At 41.2% G+C, this 20,124-nt stretch overlaps 1 protein-coding gene across 1 annotated transcript in view; it reads left to right on the top strand.

Annotated features, from left to right (window-relative positions):
• The window catches only part of LOC119816318 (ankyrin repeat domain-containing protein 26-like), a 43,791-nt gene extending 24,804 nt beyond the window's left edge, over positions 1-18,987 (top strand). The window contains 2 exon segments of the mRNA XM_042055314.1: positions 2,207-2,336; positions 18,679-18,987. Of these exon segments, the coding sequence (XP_041911248.1) occupies positions 2,207-2,336; positions 18,679-18,987 (439 nt within the window).
• Positions 18,988-20,124: the final 1,137 nt, after the last annotated feature.

Raw genomic sequence — 20,124 nt, 5'->3', positions numbered from 1 at the left:
TCTTGTTGCACTAAAATTCTCGCTTCCTCTTAAAAAGCAACTCCAAAGCAATTGTGGTCCACTTCCTGAGACTGCTGAGATTAACTGAGCCCAATCTTGAAGCATGGCTTTGCTACTTGAAAGCCCACGATTTGACCATTTCCCTAACAAAGGATGAATGTAGTCTGTAAGCTACAATTGCTTGTTTAATTTCTTTTAGATCAGTCATATATATGGGCTCCCATGTATAGTCCTTGACAACCTTAGGGTACTTGGAGCCAGAAACTTTTTCTGATGTTATTACTGGAAAGGCAAGCAGAACTCTCGGGAAGCTATCGTGGAGATTTTTATGTACCAATGAGGTTAAATTTTGCATTTTTATTTTTTGTTCCTGGTCATCAATTTTGATAATTTCCTCAGTCTTTTCAAATCTGTTTACCACTGCATTTTGTAACATCTGGATCTCCTGTGCAGTGTTCTGCTCTAATGCCCTCATTGAGGATTCCAAGGTATGATGTCTGTCCAGTAGAGATAATGTCTCATTCTTGAACATAATCTTTATAGCATGCATATTACCTTCCTGGAGAGACATTCTATCAATCAATCTGTTATGCCCCTTTGACAGAATCTGATTAATACACTCAACTGTGTAAATTCTGTCAAATATTTCAACACCCACTGTCATTGATTGGGTTTTATGTGCCAAATTAGCTGTTTCCTTCTCCAGAGTGCTAAATCTTCCTTTAAATAAATTACTATCAGTCTGTACTATTTCCAAAATTATCTCAGTTGACCAAGTTTTGTTAGTTAAATTGGTTGTATCCTTCTTCAGATTTCCAACCTCTTTCTTGAGATGATAAAAGATAAAGTAAATAGAAATATTGTAACTGTAATTCTTGTTTGATGCCTGTTTTGTTATATGTAATTTTACTGTTAAAGTTAAACCTTCCTTTTTATTCAAACAGAAAAGTGTGCTGTGATTACCATTAGTGAATAAAAAAACTGCTTTGGACCTATAGCAAGGCAGAACTTGGCAGGCAGGGAAAGCAAGGCTGAACACTGGGAAAAAGAAAGGACAGAGTTAGGGAGATGGCATGGAGCTGCTGCTGGAGATAGAATTGCTGGAATTTTAGCTGGTAAGCCACTGCCATGTGGTGATATACAGATTAATGGAGATGGGTTAAATTAAGATGTAAGAGTTAGCCAATAAAAAGCTAGAGCTAATGGGCCAAGCAGTGTTTTAAATAATACAGTTTCGGTGTGATTATTTCGGGTCTAGGCTAGCCAGGCAGCCGGGAACCAACAAGCAACCCTTCTTACCACAGTGAGGCTTATAAACATAGCCTCCAGCACTTCTGTGTCACCTAGCCACCCTGATATTTTCTTGTATGTGCTTTCTTTTCTTCATATAGAACATATTCTACAGTTATCAAAGCATATTTTTATAGATATTATATAGAAGTGCACTTTTCTTCACTTTAGATACTGACTTCTGGGGTTTAGCTAATGGTTAATATTAAGCTAATATTTCATGCTAACATACATATAAAATTCTGTATGTAGTTATACCATTAACCATTTTTCTGGTGTGCATATCAATGTCAAGTGGACTCAAGATAAGAGGAGGGAATCTCAACTGAATAATGCCTCCACAAGATTCAGCTTTAGCAGAATACCCTGTAGGGCATTTTCCTGAGATTTCTTAGATTTATGGCCCAGTCCATTGTTAGTGGTGTCACCCCTACACTGGTGGTCCCAGATTCTATAAGAAGGCAGACTGAACAGGCCAGCAGGAGCAAGCCAGTAAGTAGCATTTCTCCATTGCCTCTTCATAAACTTCTGCCTCCAGGTTCCTGCTCCATTGGGCTTCCTTTCTTGACCTTCTGGCTTCCCTTGATGGGCAATGATTCAAAATACACATGCAGAATAAATCCTTTCCCTCCCAAGTTGTTTCTGGTCAGTTTTTCGTCACAACAGTGCTTCTGATCAGCATTGTTGGCTGATGTTTAATCAGCCTGGTCTCAGTGTTTTCCAGCTCTTTAGGAACACCAACTAAGACATCAATTATCTAAGAGTATAATGTAATCCAAATGATTTCAAGTAAAGTCGCTTTGAGACAGGATTGTGGTTTACACATGTTCCCTCCATATAATAGGGTATAATATTTACTTAAACAAGTATCAGGTGTTTATTCGCTAAAAAACTCACCTCCTTTGCCTTCTTACAGTATAAAGAAGATCTTGAATATGCCCCCAAAGAAAGGACGTGGGTGTGATGGCAGAAGACAGAGTTTTCATGAGGTTTCAAAAGTCAGTCATGTTGAAGTGAACATTCCAGTTGCTATGGTAAGACTTGAGGTAATTTGTAACCATTTGTGGGAACAAAATCACTTAATCTTGAAAAAATAAATGTCTGAAAACTTCTGACAGCCAATGAAGAGTGAGCTATAGTATTACATACTTGTTATCAGGGAAACACATGTCTTTTTTTTCCTTATTAGAAAGGAACAGGATTGATTTTCTTGTCTTTAAAACTGGCTTCTGGATAAAGTTTAGCAGCATACCATGACACTGCTAAGATTCACAAGGAGGAAGTCAGGCTTTCTTATAACATCTTTATTGGTTCATAGTTAACATGCCATGAAATGTAATCCTTAAATTACCAGAATTAATAGTGGTTAGTGAATACATAATTAAACAATACTTACCTTCTATAATCCCTAATTTGAGGTAAAATTCTGGAGACACACTGGCTTCACTGTAAGAATTTACACAGGAGGGTGCTGTGCAGAACCTTCCACATAGCTGTAGAGGACTTTCCTGTGCTTCTGTGCTTCTGATTAGCATTGTTGGCTGATGTTTAATCAGCCTGGTCTCAGTGTTTTCCAGCTCTTCAGGAACCCTAACGTCTGTGGTAGAAGTGGCTCTCTTTCTGAGTCTTTTTCAAACCAATCTTTTCCTTTTATATTACTAAATTTAGTGGCTTCAGACATGTGTTTCCTTTTGAATCTGTGGTTTGGGAAACTCTGGAGAGCTGGCTGTCTCTGCCTCTCAGCAGAGGTTAGAACAGCTTTGTGCCTAGGATGCTGGAGCAAGCTCTGATAGCTGGGTGTGGAGGCCCAAAGAGGCCAAAGGTCAGAGAGTTTGGGACTTGTTTCTTGTTCATTCAATGTTATTGTGCTTCTAACTCAAAGGTCCCACCTAGTTGTAAATCAGAGAGTTCTGCTCTCTGAAGGCTTTTGTCATCAGGTGTGACTCATTGTCAGACCTTGTGCTCCTGAAATAGGGAAGTAGTTGGTTCCTACCTAAAACAAAAGTCTAAGGATCCAACTAAGTTCCAGTTCCCTTTATGGAAATAACTTGTGATTCCACCCAGGGAGTGGTTTGCCTACAGAGTGTTTGGTTTAGGGCGTGAGTCTAGGGCATGAGCAATGAATGTAGCCATGACTTTCAATTTGTATGTTAATGCAGTCTTTTGTTTTACTTCTATGTTTTAGGGTCAGGGGTATATTAAGCAGTTGGAAATTAAACATGGGTGAATTTTCAGTACTCACTGAAAAATTCCCTCCTGATACTATCCTACATATTTCTGCATTTTATTATTTTTCATTTGCTTCTTCGTATTCTTTACTGTATTTCTAAATTCCCACACCTCCACTCTGGAGAAAGGTATTTTTGTTGAGACTGGCCCTGACAGCTGGTGGCTGGAGATATTGCATTTTTCGAGGATGCCTCTTTCCCTGGGGAGGCAGCTGGAACTCCTGTCCTGGACTGAAAGGTCATGTGGAGTGGCAACTGGAACCTCTCCCCACCTGATGTTGAAAGTTATCATTCTCTGTCCATACTTCTCTGTGGAATGACCATGAAAGGATGGATACCTAAAGCCAGTGTACTCTGCTTTATGTCTGCAGTGGCTTACACCTTCCACTTAATCTCAGTACTTGCCACTGTTCAGTTGTTATGTCTTATCACTATCATCAGGTCCAGATGGGGCTCTGGTTTCTGGGATATTGTTAGTAGGGTAATATTTTTGAAACAATTTCTCTTTATGTGGAGACTTCAGAGCTCAGGAGACAAGCTGTCCTCACCCACACACTATATTCTGCTAACCTATCACACCCTTCCTATCTCACAGACAGAAATGGGAGACACATAAGAGGCACTGCCGACATGAGACTTCAGTGAAAAAATTAGCCCTCAGTTTGGGGATGATTCTCCAGGGCCCTTTCTGAATCCTCTAGGGTACTTTCTTTTCCTTCTTATTTTTCCCCCAGCAAGAGAAATTACCTAAAGTTTATATCTGAGTACAGAGAACTTGTAACATCCAGAGGCCTCATTCACTTTTACTGCTCTCTCTCCCCCACCTCTCTCTCTCTCCTTCTCTAATATTTATGTGTGTTATGTTCAATTATACACATATGTATATATGTACAACTGAAATTGTTTTAGTTGCTGTTAATTCAAGTGAATGAGCAGTATTTTTTTATTTCACTTCATTCAGGAAATTGAGTATCCCTGAGTTTTATTGGGATTCATGACACTGTAAAAGCCACTTTTGCAAATATCTCTGAGATAAAATTTCTCACTTTGGAATGCTTGGGACACTGTACCCCAGCAATGCCCCTAAGACTTTTGTAACCCTATTGTTTCTCTAGGAAATTCAGTCCCAGTTTCCATGTTTCTGAAATCTCAGCATATAGTCATAGTCATGATCATGGTTGGGTCTTCACACCATATGTTCTCACAGCAGTCTGGATTTGACATCATTTTACAAGACAATTATTTTAGGATTATGTGATGATCTGACTTGTGTGGAGGTTACAAATGGGGATCAAGCATTTGGAGCCAGTGTATGCTGGCTCCTTTATGTTTCATCTCTCCTCATTTCACATCAGCTCCACCTCTGGCTGCCCTTGGCTGAGTCCCTGGTTTGCTAGACTTTATCATCATTTTCCCATCTAACTTGAAGCCCTTATCACTTCTGTTTTCTCTAGGCCTAGAGACTGCCACACTCATACCTTGTTTTTTTAAATAGATGAATAAGTTTATTTATTTATTTTACATCCTGTCTACAGCTTGCCCTCACTCCTTTTCCCTCCTCTCATCCACTTCTGTCTCTTCCCCCCCAAATTTACTCATCCTGTGTTTTTGTTTAGGAAAGGGCAGGTCTTCATGAGTATCAACAAAACATAGCATACCAAGTTGTAGTAAGACTAAGTTCCTCCCCATGTATTTAAGGCTGGGCAAGGCAACCTGGTATGAAGAGTATGGTCCCAAAAGCCTGTAAAAGTTTTACCTTCTGATGTAGGTGTGTCTTCTATCTATCTGTTGATTTCATTTGTTAATAAAGAAACTGCCTTGGCCAGCCCTTAGGTGGGTGGAGTAGACAGAACAGGAAGAAGGAAGTGGGGTAGATGGCTCAGACAATTGCCACGCCTCTCTTCTCTGGGGCAGACCACCATGCCTCTCCTCAGGGAGAGAGATGTGATGAAGCCAGCCACCAGGCAGACATGCTGAATCTTTCCTGGTAAGACACCACTCGTGGTGTTATGTAGATTATTAGATATGGGTTAAAGCAAGAAATGTGAGAATTAGCTAATAAGAGGCTGGAACTGATGGGCCAGGCAGTGTTTAAAAGAATACAGTTTGTGTGTTGTTATTTTGGGTTTTAAGATAGCTATGGGGAAGCCAGGAGGCTGGGAGCAAGGCGGCGGGAATGTGCCCGCAGCTCCTCACTACAGAATGGCGCCCAACGTGGATAACTGAATCCACAGAAATCTTGAGAAAGCCTAGGAAAGAATAGAGTAAAGCATGTTTTCTTGATAGCAGCTATTTCTCGGGTCTGCTCTGCTTGCTAGAGACTAGCAAGCACTCTCATCTAAGAGAGGCTTCCTGACTCAGCTTTAGCTGCAAAACTGTGCAGCTCTTTTAAGAGGTCCTGCCACAAAACTTAAATGGTGTTGATGAAAAGCTGAACGTGTATTTTTCGGTTTTCAGCTGTAGCAGGAAAAAAGTTGTGCTGTTTTAAAATTCTGGCTTTCTGGGCTGTCCTGCCAAGGCAAACTCTGACTCAGGCAGGCAGTCTGACAGAGTGTGGTCTGTGAGCAGAATGCTGCAGCTTGCTTGCTGGCAGGGACCTTGAACCACCACAGAGTTGTGGTGATAAACATGGCTACAGCCGGTACCTCTGTCTTGATGCTGAAAAGCTAAGGAATGGGCTGGATCCAGCTGTCAAAGTCATTGCTTTAGTCCTACCGTTATTGTTTGGTAATTTAAAGGCTCATGTGGTCAGAAAAAAAGAGAGAGAGATACAGTAAAGAGAGATTCAAAAACATAGAAAACTTCTAAATGATTTACAGTGTGTTAAAAATATATGCAGGCTAAAAGTTAAAGTTCTTAAGGTAAAAAGAGAGAGAGAAAGAAAGAAAGAAAAACAGGAAGTAGTTTGTTGTGGTGGTACACACCCTTAATCCCAACACTTGGGAGGCAGAGGTGGATTGATCTCTGTGACTTCAAGGTGTGGTAGCACACGCCTTTAATCCCAATGCCTGGGAAGCAGAGACAGACAGATCTCTGTGAGTTCAAAGTGTTGTAGCACACACCTTTAATCCCAGGCTGAGACAGTGGATCTCTGTGAGTTCAAGGACAGCCTGGTCTAAAGAGTTATTCCAGGACAAAGATATACAGAGAACTTGTCTCAAAAAGTAAAAGTAAAAATAAATGAAATAGAGGTTAAAATAAAGCTGCACAAAGATGGAAAATACACAGAAAATCTTGATACTGTATGCTATTATGCTCTCTTTGAATTGTTTGAATGCTGAGGAAGGAGCAACAGATGCTAAAAGTTATTTGTTTATAAATGTTGCTGAACTAATCCAAGATAGATATTTTGAAAATACCTTGACTTCAGAATTTGGATCTAAGGATATGATACTTTGGAAAAGAGATTCTTCTTTTGTTTTTACAGAAAATAAAACCCTGTGGATTGCTTCTATCCCAATATGGTATGATAGACCATGCTCTCCTGAAAGGTTGCTGTGAACACCTCCAAAAATTACTTCACTCAACTGCCGACTGAGATAAACCTAGCAGACAGGTTATACCATGAAAGACCTAAATAACAGCGCCCCCATTCAGCAGGAAGCAGTTTGGAGACAAAAAACTGCGCCCATGTTCCCAAATATTGTTTATAAATGTTCTTTTACATTTAAAGGGGGAGATGATATAGATATAAATAAGTTGGATTGTTGTGAATATTGGTTACTGATATTAATTTAAGGTCAATCTTGTTATATGTATTTCTGATCTTGATTAAGGTATTGTGATTGTGTAGTTTATTTTAAAAATGTATAATTAAGAAATATAGGTTGTTAATGAATAATCATCGATAATAGTCAAGCTTGTAGTCATGTTAGTTAGATTTTCTAGATATATAGAGATATATTTCAGTTAGATAGGCATTCCTAATATCTTTCAAAGACTACAGAATATTCCACTTAAATGTTTTAAGAACTTAGGGCTTTTCATGACAATGAGACACATCTGCTCCTGGCAGCACCAGCCACTTCAAGAGGAAGATGGGCATTGAAGAGGCTAATCATGGAGTTTGATAGCCATTTGGGCAAGAAACTGCTCTTGCCTGGACTATTGCATAAACTGGACACAGAGAACCCTCAGAGAGAGGACTGCTGAACTTGCCTATAGGTGAGATGATCTCTCTGGGTTTCTGATTCATGAAAGAGTCTGCGAGACATTCTGCAGGACACAGCAGATAGTGACAGAACTGTCTTTGAAATTTCCTGCTTCATGGGAAAGTCTGCTGGATACTGTGGGCCTATAGGCCGAAGATAGATGCCCCAACAATACAAAAGAACTTGGGTGACTGTCCAGGCAGTGAGATGTCTCTATCATTTCTAGAGTTTGGAAATTGCATATTTCTTATTTACTTAGGTAATATTGTGTCCTTCTGGAGTCTTTGATGGAGCTGAAGAAGAATAGATAGATAGTTATAGTTTTCCTTAGTTATGATAAAAGATAAAGTAGATATAAATACTGTAACTGTAATTCTTACTTGATAACTGTTGTTATAAGTAATTTTACTATGTTAAAGTGAAAGCCTTCTTTTTTGTTTAAACAGAAAAAGGGGAAATGATGTAGGTGTGTCTTCTATCTATCTGTTGATTTCATTTGTTAATAAAGAAACTGCCTTGGCCAGCCCTTACGTGGGTGGAGTAGACAGAACAGGAAGAAGGAAGTGAGGTAGATGGCTTAGACAGCCTCTCCTAAGTGAGGCAGACTGACGTGCCTCTCCTCAGGGGCCAGATGCGATGAAGCCAGCCACCAGGTCAGATGTGCTGAATCTTTCCCGGTAAGACACCATTCGTGGTATTACACAGATTATTAGATATGGGTTAGTCAAGATGTGAGTAAGAGGCTGAAAATAATGGGCCAGGCAGTGTTTAAAAGAATACAGTTTGTGTGTTGTTATTTCGGGGCATAAGCTAGTCGGTGGCCGGGAGCCGGGCGGTGGGAAGCCGGCCTGCATCCCCTCACTACAACCTTCAAATTTCCTTGTGCCCTTGTTTCAACAGCTGAGTAGTACTCTATTGTGTAAATGTACCAGGTTTTATTTATCTATTCTTTGGTTGAGGGGCATCTAGCTTGTTTCCAGGTTTTTGCTATTATGAATAATGCTACTACAAACATAGTTGAGCAGGTGTCCTTGAGGTATGATTCAACATCCTTTGGATATATGTTCAAGATTGATATAGTTAGGTGATATGGGAGGTGATATATGTTGTGAATATGTTTTATTGCCATTGGTTGATTAAGAAGCTGCTTTTGGCCAATAGTTTAACAGAGTGAAGCCAGGCTGAAAGATATATATATATATATATATATATATATATATATATATATATAGAGAGAGAGAGAGAGAGAGAGAGTAGGTGAAGTCAGGGAGAAACCATATAACTGCCTGCTGGAGACAGATGCTTCCACAGGAGCCTACTGGAACCTTGCTGGTAAGCCACAGCCATGTGGCGATACACAGATTAATAGAAAAGGGTTAATTAAATATATGAGTTAGCCAGAAATACACTTAAGCTATTGGCCAAACAGTATTGCAATTGTGTGATTATTTCGGAAGTCTGGGTGGCTGGGAAAAAAACAAGCAGCCTCCAACAACAGATTGATTCCCAGTTGCAATGTGCCTGCATTACTCTCTACAGTACAGTTCATGCTACTATACCATTTGTGAGCTGGGCAAGGGCCTGGAGGTTAAAGGAATACACAAGAGACATGGGTCATTTGAGGGGAGATAATGGTGAATGCCATTTATTCAAACTTAGGGAAAACCTAAATACCTAGCTGCTACACAGTGGAATTCCCCCCAAGCAGGTGGGAAATTACCATATCCAAGATGGAGTAAACAATGGCCTTATAGCTAACCCCAGGGGTGGGCAGAGGGAGCACAAGAACAAACAGGATGTTTAGCTGGAAATTGCAACAAGATGTCTGGCCAGAAACTGCCCTCAAGATGAACCCCAAGAGGAGGGGTAGACCCATGGGCCCTACAGGTCCCCCCTTTTATATAAATTACACGACTAGGCCTGTCTTGGGTGGCATTGGACATCAGGTGACCCCCTTATCTGTCATGGGAAAGTGTCCAGATCAAAACACATTCCTGTCTTAGGTTGGGGCAGCCCCCCAAAACCTTTCCTGTCATTGGCTCAGTAGTCACCCATCACCAAGTTCAGCCAGATCTGTGCTGAAAAATCCTCCACGCAATAGCTAAGAGGACTTGCTGAGTGGCGACTTTGACCTGAGATTGCCTCTGGCTCCGGCACCATGAAAACATGAAGATGATGCTCCAGCACATATAATCACTCCAAAGGAGGCTGTGCCTGCTCAATCCTTAATGAGTCTTCCTACAAATTGGAGCCCTTTAAGTAAGGTCTCAGTGCTGGTGGGAGGAACCCTGGTATTGTTAACTAGAATAATCTCAAGAGCCAATTTGTAAATTGTGTACTCCAGGGTCTGTGAATAGCAGCATTAAGCATTTTCACTGTTTCCTGTTAAGTTGTAGCCTTAGCAGTGGTCTTGAACCAAAATCAATTGCAAAAGTAACTGCAATATTTCTTTGTGAATATAGCTATTAATATTATTTTGAGTGGCCAAGGGATTTGCAACCTGCCCTGATAAGGTATCCATTGTGTTAGCAGAAGCAACTGACTGACTAAAGGAAAATCCAGCAGCCATAGCTTCTGTGGCAGCCACAGTAATGGCGGCCATTATGGCTGTTTTAGAGCCAAAATTTCTTCTTGTTCGATGCAGGATGAGTTGATCATCATGGGATGTGTTGACAGGTAGGAGGACAATCCTTGGCACTCAGACCACCACAGCCAGCTCCTCAGGACCCCAGCAACTCTTCAGTTGACAAACCTGCTCAGAACATTTTAAAACTCCAGAAATATTAGTAGGATGATAAAGTACAATTTTTTGCTAACTGGGAATTTAGAGTCTAGGGGGAGGCAGTAATGCACTTGGCCCAAAGTATGGAAGGACTCCAGTCATAACTCAAGATCCCAGGCCAGCAGTGACTGACTGGAGCTGGGGGAATTCTGCTAACAGAAGTATCTACCACTGAGGAATTTTCCAAATTCCTGTGATAATATTTTATGTGGTAGCCAAAGACACAGTGGGGTTACCTGTGCTAAAATTGGTAGATAGGAAATAGGGCCACACAGGGCTATACAATCCCACTGGCACCAGAAACAGTGTTTATTTGATCTCTTGGCTCTGTCCTGTCCTCAGGCTCCTGGACAGGAAAACCCACAGCACACACCAGGTGCTCAGGTACCCACACTGGACTGTCAGCATCCTGTGGGAAAACACAAACAGCCCCACTTCCCCCACACCAGTACAGGATCTGGACCTTACCAGGTGCCATCTGCTAGATTCTTCCATTTGACATGAGGCATTCTGGAAGAAACTGGCAGCCAATGCAGGTCAGCAGTGGTATGAGACTGAGCATCAACAGTCAAAAAATTAAGATGTATAAAATAAAAGGTAAGTGGTCTTGGGGGTGGGACCAGATTCCCCTTCTTATGTTTTACACAAATAGGCTTTGAGCATACCATGCACGTGTTCCATTATAGCTTGTCCTTGTGGATTATAAGGTATTCTTGTTTTATGAGAAATAGAGAACTCAGAACAAAATTTAGCAGAGCCAATGCTGGTGTAGGCTGGCCTGTTGTCAGTTTTCACAGTTTTTGGAATTCTCATGTAGGCGAAAGCCTGGAGACAAGTGACTTTTAACATCTCATAATTTTTCTCCTATATGGGCTAAGGCAAAAATAAGATGAGAATCAGTATCCACGGTTACGTGAACATATTGCATATGCCCAAAAGAAGGGACATAGGTAATATCCATTTGCATATGTAATTAGGGGCAAGCCCATGAGGATTAACTCCCAAATGAGGAACAGCTAAAAGTTCTGTGCACAGAGAGCATTTTTTCAAAACAATATCAGTGGCATGCTCTTGAAATATACTTATACCTTATTAGAACAATAACCCAGGCCACAAACAATTGGCAGATGACAAGACTATTAGCCATTCCTTGGGGTAATGTTACCCACTGGTAGCATCTATATGGTTTTTTGAAATTTATAGATGGTACACTGAAAGCAAATTTATCAGGGTCTTTTGGATGCAAGGGAATGGTGAAAAACAATCCTTCAGGTCAATAACTAAAAGATGGCATCCTGCAGGAATACCCACAGGCTGAGGCAACCCAGGTTGAGTTGTCCCCATTATTGTTATACAATCATTCACTGCTCTAAGATCTTGCAGCAGCCTCCATTTACTAGAATTTTTCTTAATAACAAAGACAGGGAGAAGTGGATGGCATTATGTGTCCTGCCTCTAGCTGTTCCTGGACCAGGGTGTGAGCAGCCTGTAATTTTTCTTTACTTACGGGCCATTGATCTATCCATACAGGTTTTTCAGTCTTCTATTTTATGGGAATGCTTTCTGGCTGCTCTGCAATGGCCCCTAAGAAAAATTTCCCAACCCTGCATGCTGTCCAGGTAACTGTTGTATTATATTCTTGTCCGCTAAAATCTGCACATCTTCCTGTAGATTTTTGCCCAAACCCCGACCAGGGACAAAGCCTTGGTTAGATAGCATGCACTGCACAGGTTCAGTGGTCAGAACTGCTCCCACAGCTTGCAAAACATCTCTTCCCCACAAATTGAGAGGAAGGTGTTCCAGGACAAATGGTTTTAAAATGCCCTTATGGCATTCTTCTTCCTTCCACTCTACATATTAAGTACTGGACTCTGGAGAACTGGCCATTCCTACTCCCTGTAATGCCATAGAGGCTTGCTGTAGAGACCAGGCTGCAGGCCAGTGTTGTTTTTAGCAATCACAGAACTGGAAGGCCTTTGAACCTTTCCCCACTAATTGCTAATGTAAGCGTGTGGTGGTTCTTTAAACTAGAAACCCAAAAAGCACCAGGGAATCCCATGGAGCCAAACCCCTTGTCCCCTTGTTCTTGTTTAAAGAATGGATTAGTAGAGCAAAACATGGGTAAAAGAACTAGTTGAGCTATTCTCGCTCCTTGAGGGATGACATACCATACCCATACCAGCTTCAGTCATAATTCTAATTTCTCCAGTATAATCACAATCTATAATTCCTGGTATAATTTTAATTCCTTTAAGTGCTGAACTACTTCTACCCAAGACTATACCTACTGAACCCTCTGGAATAGGTCCAAATACTCCAGTCCCCAAGGCCTGCACACCCATTTGTGGGGTCAATACTGCCTGGGCAGAGAGAGGTACATAGGTCCAGTCCTGCACTTCCTGGGGTCCTCGGACAAGGTCGTGGACAGTGAGCCATTTCTTTGAGAAATGAATCTGATGGGAGCAGCCAATCCGCTCATTGCCCTGTACACTTGTGTTTTGGGGACCCAGGGCAGGCCCATCCTCCCATTTCCCTACACGGGAATGGGATTTCCTTGAATGTCAGTTTTAGAGTGACACTAATTAGCCCAATGGGCCCCCTTTTGACATTTGGGCAAACAGCTGGATTTCCCCTGGATTATCCACAGGACAATTCCCTTTGAAATGTCCTGGTTGCCACATTGAAAACAAGTCCTTGATCTAGCTCCACCTTGACTCCCCCTAAGGGCAGAAGCTGTCCCATCATAGGAGTGCCATCAATGTCCCTGCATGACTGGATATAGTCATTTAAACTCCTATTTCTATAGGATGTATAGGCTCCTGACAGTATTTGTCAGCATTCTCATAGGCCAATTGCTTTATGACGAGCATAGCTGTGTCCACATCCCCAAAAATGTGACCTCCCAGCTGTAACAGGATAAGGTTCTGTGTGTCCTTGAAGGACCTTAAACAGCTGTTCCCCTGCTCTTTTATTAGGTAAAGCTTTCCATGCTTTAATGACAGTAGCAGCTATCTGAGCATAAACAGCAGTGTTATAAGTAATCTGTGCTGCTAATCCTTCACACTGTCCTGCACCAGTTAGCATGTCAAAGTTACACAGGGGGAAGCCCACAGTGTCCACGCAGTCCTCCTACATTTCATCTATCCACAACAATCTCCTCTCGAAAGAAAGGCTCTGCAAAGCTGCCTTTCTTCTTTTTCTAATTTGATTTTAGCAGTACAATCTCCCTTTCTAAAGTTTCTTCTTTCTCTTCTATATCCCTTTTAGTACTTCTAACTTCCCGCTCCTCAAAACTTTTAAGAGACTTCACAGATTCTTCAACCTGAATCTCCTCAAAGGTTTTTGCCAAATTTTCTAATTGCTTTTTACTTTTACCTGCTTCCAATCAGAAATATTAAAGCCCCCTGCTTGTAGAAAACTAGGGATTAAACTCTCTCAAAAAATTAGACAATAAACTACCTTACACAAAAGAAAACTGTCTTAATGAACTCTTGTGCTGTCTTAGTTTTAATACTGGTGCCTTGTTTCTCTAAAAGAACCATCAATTGGCCCGACAATCAATTGGTGCCTTGCTTCTTTAAAAGAACTATCAATTGGCCTGTCAATTGGCCCCTCAATACTGAATTACTAGCACACATTTTCAATTCACCCTCACCATCAATTTTTTTTTCTTTGAGACAGGGTTTCTCTGTACTTTTTGGTGCCTGTCCTGGAACTAGCTCTTGTAGACCAGGCTGGCCTCGAACTCCCAGATATCCGCCTGCCTCTGCCTCCCTAGTGCTGGGATTAAAAGTGTGCACCACCACTGCACAGCTCTAGTTTCTACTTCCCATGTAGATTAGATCCATGTGAGTCTCTCTTAGTGTCCTCATTGTTGTCTGAGTTCTCTTGGATTGTGGTTTGTAGGCTGTTTGCTTTATGTTTAAAACCCACCTATGAGTTCCTTGCTCATTTTTTCCCTCCTTCTGTTCTTCAACTGGACCTTGGGAGCTCAGTCCATTGCTCTGATGTGGGTCTCTGTCTCTATCTCCATCCATCGCTGGACGAAGGTTCTATGGTGATGTTCGAGATAATCAACAGTGTGACTACAAGAAAAGGCCAGTTCAGGCACCCTCTCCTCTTCTGCCCAAAGACCTACCTGGGGACATCCCCGTGGACACCTGGGATCCTCTCTATGTAGTAATGATGAGCAGGCTGCTTTTTGTCCTGCCCGGCTCCTGGCCAGCCGGCTAGCTTTAACCGAAATAATTACACGGAAACCGTATTCATTTAAATACTGCCTGGACTATTAGGTCTAGCCTCTTATTGGCTAACTCTCACATCTTGATTAACCCATTTTTAATAATCTGTGTAGCACCACGAGACTGTGGTTTACCGGCAAGATTCTAAACTACATCCTTCTTGGGCCGGAGAATCATGGCGTCTGCCTGACTCTGCTTCTTTCTCCCAGCATTCTGTTCAGTCTACTCCACCTATCTAAATCCTGCCCTATCAAAAAGCCAAGGCAATGAAAGTAACACATAGACAGATGACCCTCCTACATCACCTCTAGAGCCAAGTCTCTTGCCAACCCTAAAATGGCTCCCTTAATTAAGATACCTTCCTCCCTGCTCCTATATCTGCCCTTCCTCCATCTCAACCCTCCGACTCCCCCAGACTCTCCCCAATCCTTCCCTTCTCCCTTCTCTCTCCCCCTCTCCTCTTCCCCCCCTTCCATGCTCCCTACTTTTGCCCGGTGATCTTGTCTGCTTCCAATTTCCAGGAGGATCTATATATGTTTTTCTTTGGGTTCACCTTATTATTTGGCTTCTCTAGACTTGTGAACTATAGGTTCAATATAATTTGCTTATGGCTAGAGTCCACTAATGAGTGAGTACATACCATATTCATCTTTTTGGGTCTGGGTTATCTCACTCAGGGGTTGGTCCACCCACTGAGACAGTGTGCCTGATCTAATGGGAACTCACCAAATCCAGCTTGACTGGGACTGAATGAGCATGTAATCAAACTGGACTCTCTGAATGTGGCTGACAATGGGGACTGATTGAGAAGCCATTGATAAAGGCACTGGGACTCGTTTCTACAGCATGTACTAGATTTTGGGACCCTAGTCTGTTTGTATGCACACTTTCTAGGCCTGGATGGAGGGGGGAGGGCCTTGGACTTCCCACAGGGCAGGGTACCCTGCCCTCTCTTAAGATTGGAGGGGGAGGGAAGAGGGTGAGTGGAGGAGTGGGGGGGAATGATAGAAGGGAAGGAAGTGGAAATTTTTGAATGGAAAAATAAATTTAAAAAACTTTAAAAAAAAAGAATTAAAAAACCACCTATGAGTGAGTACATGTGATAGTTGTCTTTCTGTGTGTGGGTTACCTCACTCAAAAAAATGTTTTCTAGCTCCATCCATTTTTCTGCAAAATTCAAGCTGTCGTTATTTTTTTTTTGCTGTGTAGTACTACCCTATTATGTAAATGTACCACATTTTCCTTATCCATTCTTTGGCTGAGGGGCATTTAGGTTGTTTCCAGGTTCTGACTATGACAAACAAAGCTGCTATGAACATAGCACATGTCCTTGTAACACGATTGAGCATCCTTTGGATACATACCCAAAAGTGGTATTACTAGGTCTTGAGGAAGGTTGTTTCCTAATTTTCTAAGAAATTGCCACACTGACATCCAGAGGGGTTGTACCAGCTTGCATTCTCACCAGCAATGCAGAAGTGTTCCCTTTTCCCCACAACCTCTCCAGCATAAGTCGTCATCAGTGTTTTTGATCTTGGCCATTCTTACAGTGTAAGATGGAATCTCAGAATTGTTTTGATTTGTACTTCTCTGATGACTAGGGATGTTGAACATTTCCTTAAGTGTCTTGAAGCCATTTTAGATTCATGTTGAGAGTTCTCGGTTTAGGTCTGTACTCCATTTTTTAAAATGGATTATGTATTCTTTTGGTGACCAATTTCTTGAGTTCTTTGTATATTTTGGAGATCAGACCTCTGTCTGATGTGGGGTTAGTGAAGATCTTTTCCCATTCTGTAGGCTGTCATTTTGTTTTGTTGACTATGTCCTTTGTTTTACAGAAGTTTTTCAGTTTCAGAAGGTCCCATTTATTAATGGACCTTGTTTCTCTCAGTGTTTGTGCTGCTGGGATTCTATTTAGGAAGTGGTTCCCTGTGCCAATGTGTTTAAGTGTACTTCCCATTTTCTCTTCTATAGGATTCAGTGTGGCTGTCTTTATGGTGAGGTTTTTGATCCATTTGGACTTGAGTTTTGTGCATTTACTGTCAATTTCTTACCTGCTGGCCAGCCTTCCAAGGGTGGTCTCTCAGGGGTCCCCTACTTCCTGATCTTGCTGATGGGCCTCTAACTGTAATGCCTGTGTTACTTTCTAGGGTACAGTTTATGCTTTCGTACCTTTTGAGAGCAAGACAAGGACCTGGAGATTAAAAGAGACATGGGTCATCCATGAGGAGATAATGCTGAATTCCATTTATTCAAGCTTAGGAAAAGCCTTATATACCTATTTGCATGGAATTTTCCCCAGGCAGGTGGAAAATTACCATGTCCAAGATGGAGTAAACAATGGCCCTATAACTAACCACCAGGAATGGGGCAGAGGGAGCACAGGAACAAACAAGATGTTTAGCCAGAAATTGCAACAAGATGTCTGGCCAAAAACTGTCCTCAAGATGAACCCCAAGAGGAGGAGTAGACCCGTGGGCCCTAGACTCAGTTTTCTGAGAAACTGTCACAATGACTTCCAAAGTAGCTGTACAAGTTTGCAGTCCCACCAGCAGTGGGGTGTGTTCTCCTTGCTTCATATCCTCTTTAACATGAGTTGACACTTATGGTTTTGATGTTAGCCATTCTGGCAGGTGTAAGATAGTATCTCAGAGTCCTTTGATTTGCATTTCCCTGATGACTAAGGATGTTGAACTTCTTCTTAAGTGTTTCTCAGCCATTTGAGATTCTTTTGTGGAGAATTCTCTGTTTAGATCTGTACCCCATTTTTAACTGGATTATTTGGTTTGTTGATATCTAGTTTCTTGAGTTCTTTTATATTTTAGAAATCAGCCCTCTGTTGCATGTGGGGTTGGGGAAGATCTTTTTCCATTCTGTAGGCACTGTTTTGTCCTATTGATGCTGTCCTTTGCCTGACAGAAACTTTATAATTTCATGAGGTCCTATATATTACTTGTCAATCTTAGTGCCTGTGCTATTGGTATTCTGTTCAGGAAGTTGTCCTGAGCCAATGTGTTCGAGTTTTTTTTCCCACTTTTTCTTCTCTTAGGTTTAGTATATCTGGATTCGTGTTGAGGTCTTTGGTCCTCTTGGACTTGAGTTTCATGAAGGGTGGTAGATATGGATCTATTTGCATTCTTCTACTTGCCAACTCTAGTTATTCCAGCATCATTTGTTGAAGATGCTTTCTTTTTTTCATTGTATAATTTTGACTTCTTTGTTGAAAATCAGGTGTCTATAGGTGTGTAGATTTACCTCTGGGTCTTTGATTCAATTCTATTGATCAGTGTGTCTGTTTTTATGCTACTACCATGTGGTTTTTATTACTATAGATCTGTAGAGAGTTTGAAATTAGGGACGGTGATACCTCTGGCAGTTCTTTTATTGTCATACCTTGTCCTTAAGTTACATTGTTCACTATTAAAAATTTAAAACTCTCTAGCTCCTTCTTATTAATGTTTGTATTATCATATTACACAAATACTAACACAAATGCAAATTGGAGCTGAGGATGTAAAATGGAAGAGAGCTCACCTAACATTTGCCAGGACCTACTTCCAAACTACAGCAAGAAGACAAATATAAATTGCTTATGTTATTTTTAATTTGTTTTATTTTAAAGTATTATGTGTATGACTGAATATAGATATGTGCATGTGAGTGATGGTACCCTCTGAGACCAGAAGAGGGCATTGCATCCTTGAGAATCAAAGTTACAGGAGGTTGTGAGCTGCCTACCAAGCACTGGGAACCAAACTTGGTCCTCCAGAACAGCAAAAGTGCTCTTAACCCCCAGCCATGTCTCCAACCCCTATAAATATAAACCCTATAATAGTTGTTGCTGACTTCACATATTCAAAATGTCAGCCTACTTTTTCAGGCACTGAAATTGTTCTCTGAGTTACTGATGCAAAGCTAGAGTATTAAACTCAGAGCAGTTCATTGGATTCAGATTTTAAATAACACATCACTTTCATTTGTTTTAGGGAGAAGCAGCAGTGAAAGAAAACTTAGTGTGCATTCAAGAGAATCCAGGCGCTACAGTCCTAACTCAGATGGAATTAGAAATGAAAGAGCTCAAATCTGCCCTCTCTGAAGTACACGCCCAAGACTACTTGGTTAAGAAGGATCTGGTAGCCCTGAAGCAGCTCTACCGAGGCGAGCTAGAGTGCATAGATGGCATGTCACTGGAATTGTGTATGCGAGTGGGAAGCAGCCAGAGCAAGCCAAGCCCATGGCTCTCCACAAAAGCACAGTGCTCAGTGAGCCCCGTTCACAAGATCTGTGGACTGTGAAAGCTGTCCAGACAGTGCAGTTCTGGAAAAATCGTTAATAAATGAGCCTCCTTTAAAATGTTAGTCCAGGACAGTTTTTGTTTCTCCGTTTTACATTGCATATGGCATTTCCTATTTTTCTGTTCTCATAGAGTTGATTTAATCAACTTAATTTTTAATTGTTTATGCAAATCTCTAAGGGACAGTTTGTATTGTTAAGTTGTATAGGTTAATTTTCAGAGTTTTTATAAATATAGACGTCAAAGGTTTAACTGTTTTTGGAAGATCATAACCTAAACGCAAGCCTTCAATTACTGCTGATACTACTTCTCTGGATACATTCTGGCATTGGTAATTTAACGTTCCTCTGATTTTCATTGTTACCACAAGAGGGAGCCTGCAGAGTGGCTACCATTTGTAGCCTCTTCCCCAGAATGCATTGTTGGAATACAGGAAAGGACCAACACAAAATTGAAGGCAAGCAGAAATCCCAGTTTGGTTAGCCTTGGTAAGGATGCACTAATAGCCCCAGAACCAGCCACTTCTTTAGACCCCAACTTCATGTTGCTGTTTTGAATTATTCCTGAGACCCAAACACTTCCAGCCTGTGAGTGGATGAACAGATGATGAAAACTGATACTGATCCTTGGGGGTTTGAAAAACACCCACAGATGAGTTTAATAAACACAAATATTCTTGCCTGGTTTTCCATTTTAGTTCTATCAAGTTTGTGTATTTAAGGAGTAAAAATAATGCATTAATAATTTTATACCTAATGAAACGCCTACTATAAGCAAATGCACAACCTTCCTCTTACATAGTTACCTTCTAAGTACAAATATTTTCTTTTTTATTACTAAGCTAGTTCTTTGACAACTTCGAAGATACATGCATATAAGCCATTCTGGGTACTCTATCCCTCCACCATCCCTTATTTTCCTCTCACTCCTATCAACCTCTTTTCTTCCCTACTTGCCTCTTTCCCTGAATTCATAACTTTTGGTTTGTTTTGTGACCCATTTAGTGTGACCATTGGACTGGAATCCATTGGAACCTGGGCAGACAATTGACTGCCCATTTCCCTACACCTATCAATAGCAAATAGTTCAGCAGTGAGTAGTGGGGCCCCTGCACCTCTCCAGTATTGGGTACCTATGC

Source organism: Arvicola amphibius, chromosome 6, assembly GCF_903992535.2.
Source record: "Arvicola amphibius chromosome 6, mArvAmp1.2, whole genome shotgun sequence".
Lineage (NCBI taxonomy): Eukaryota > Metazoa > Chordata > Mammalia > Rodentia > Cricetidae > Arvicola > Arvicola amphibius.
The sequence above is the reverse complement of the archived record's forward strand: the minus strand, read 5'-3'. Positions and strand labels throughout refer to the sequence as shown.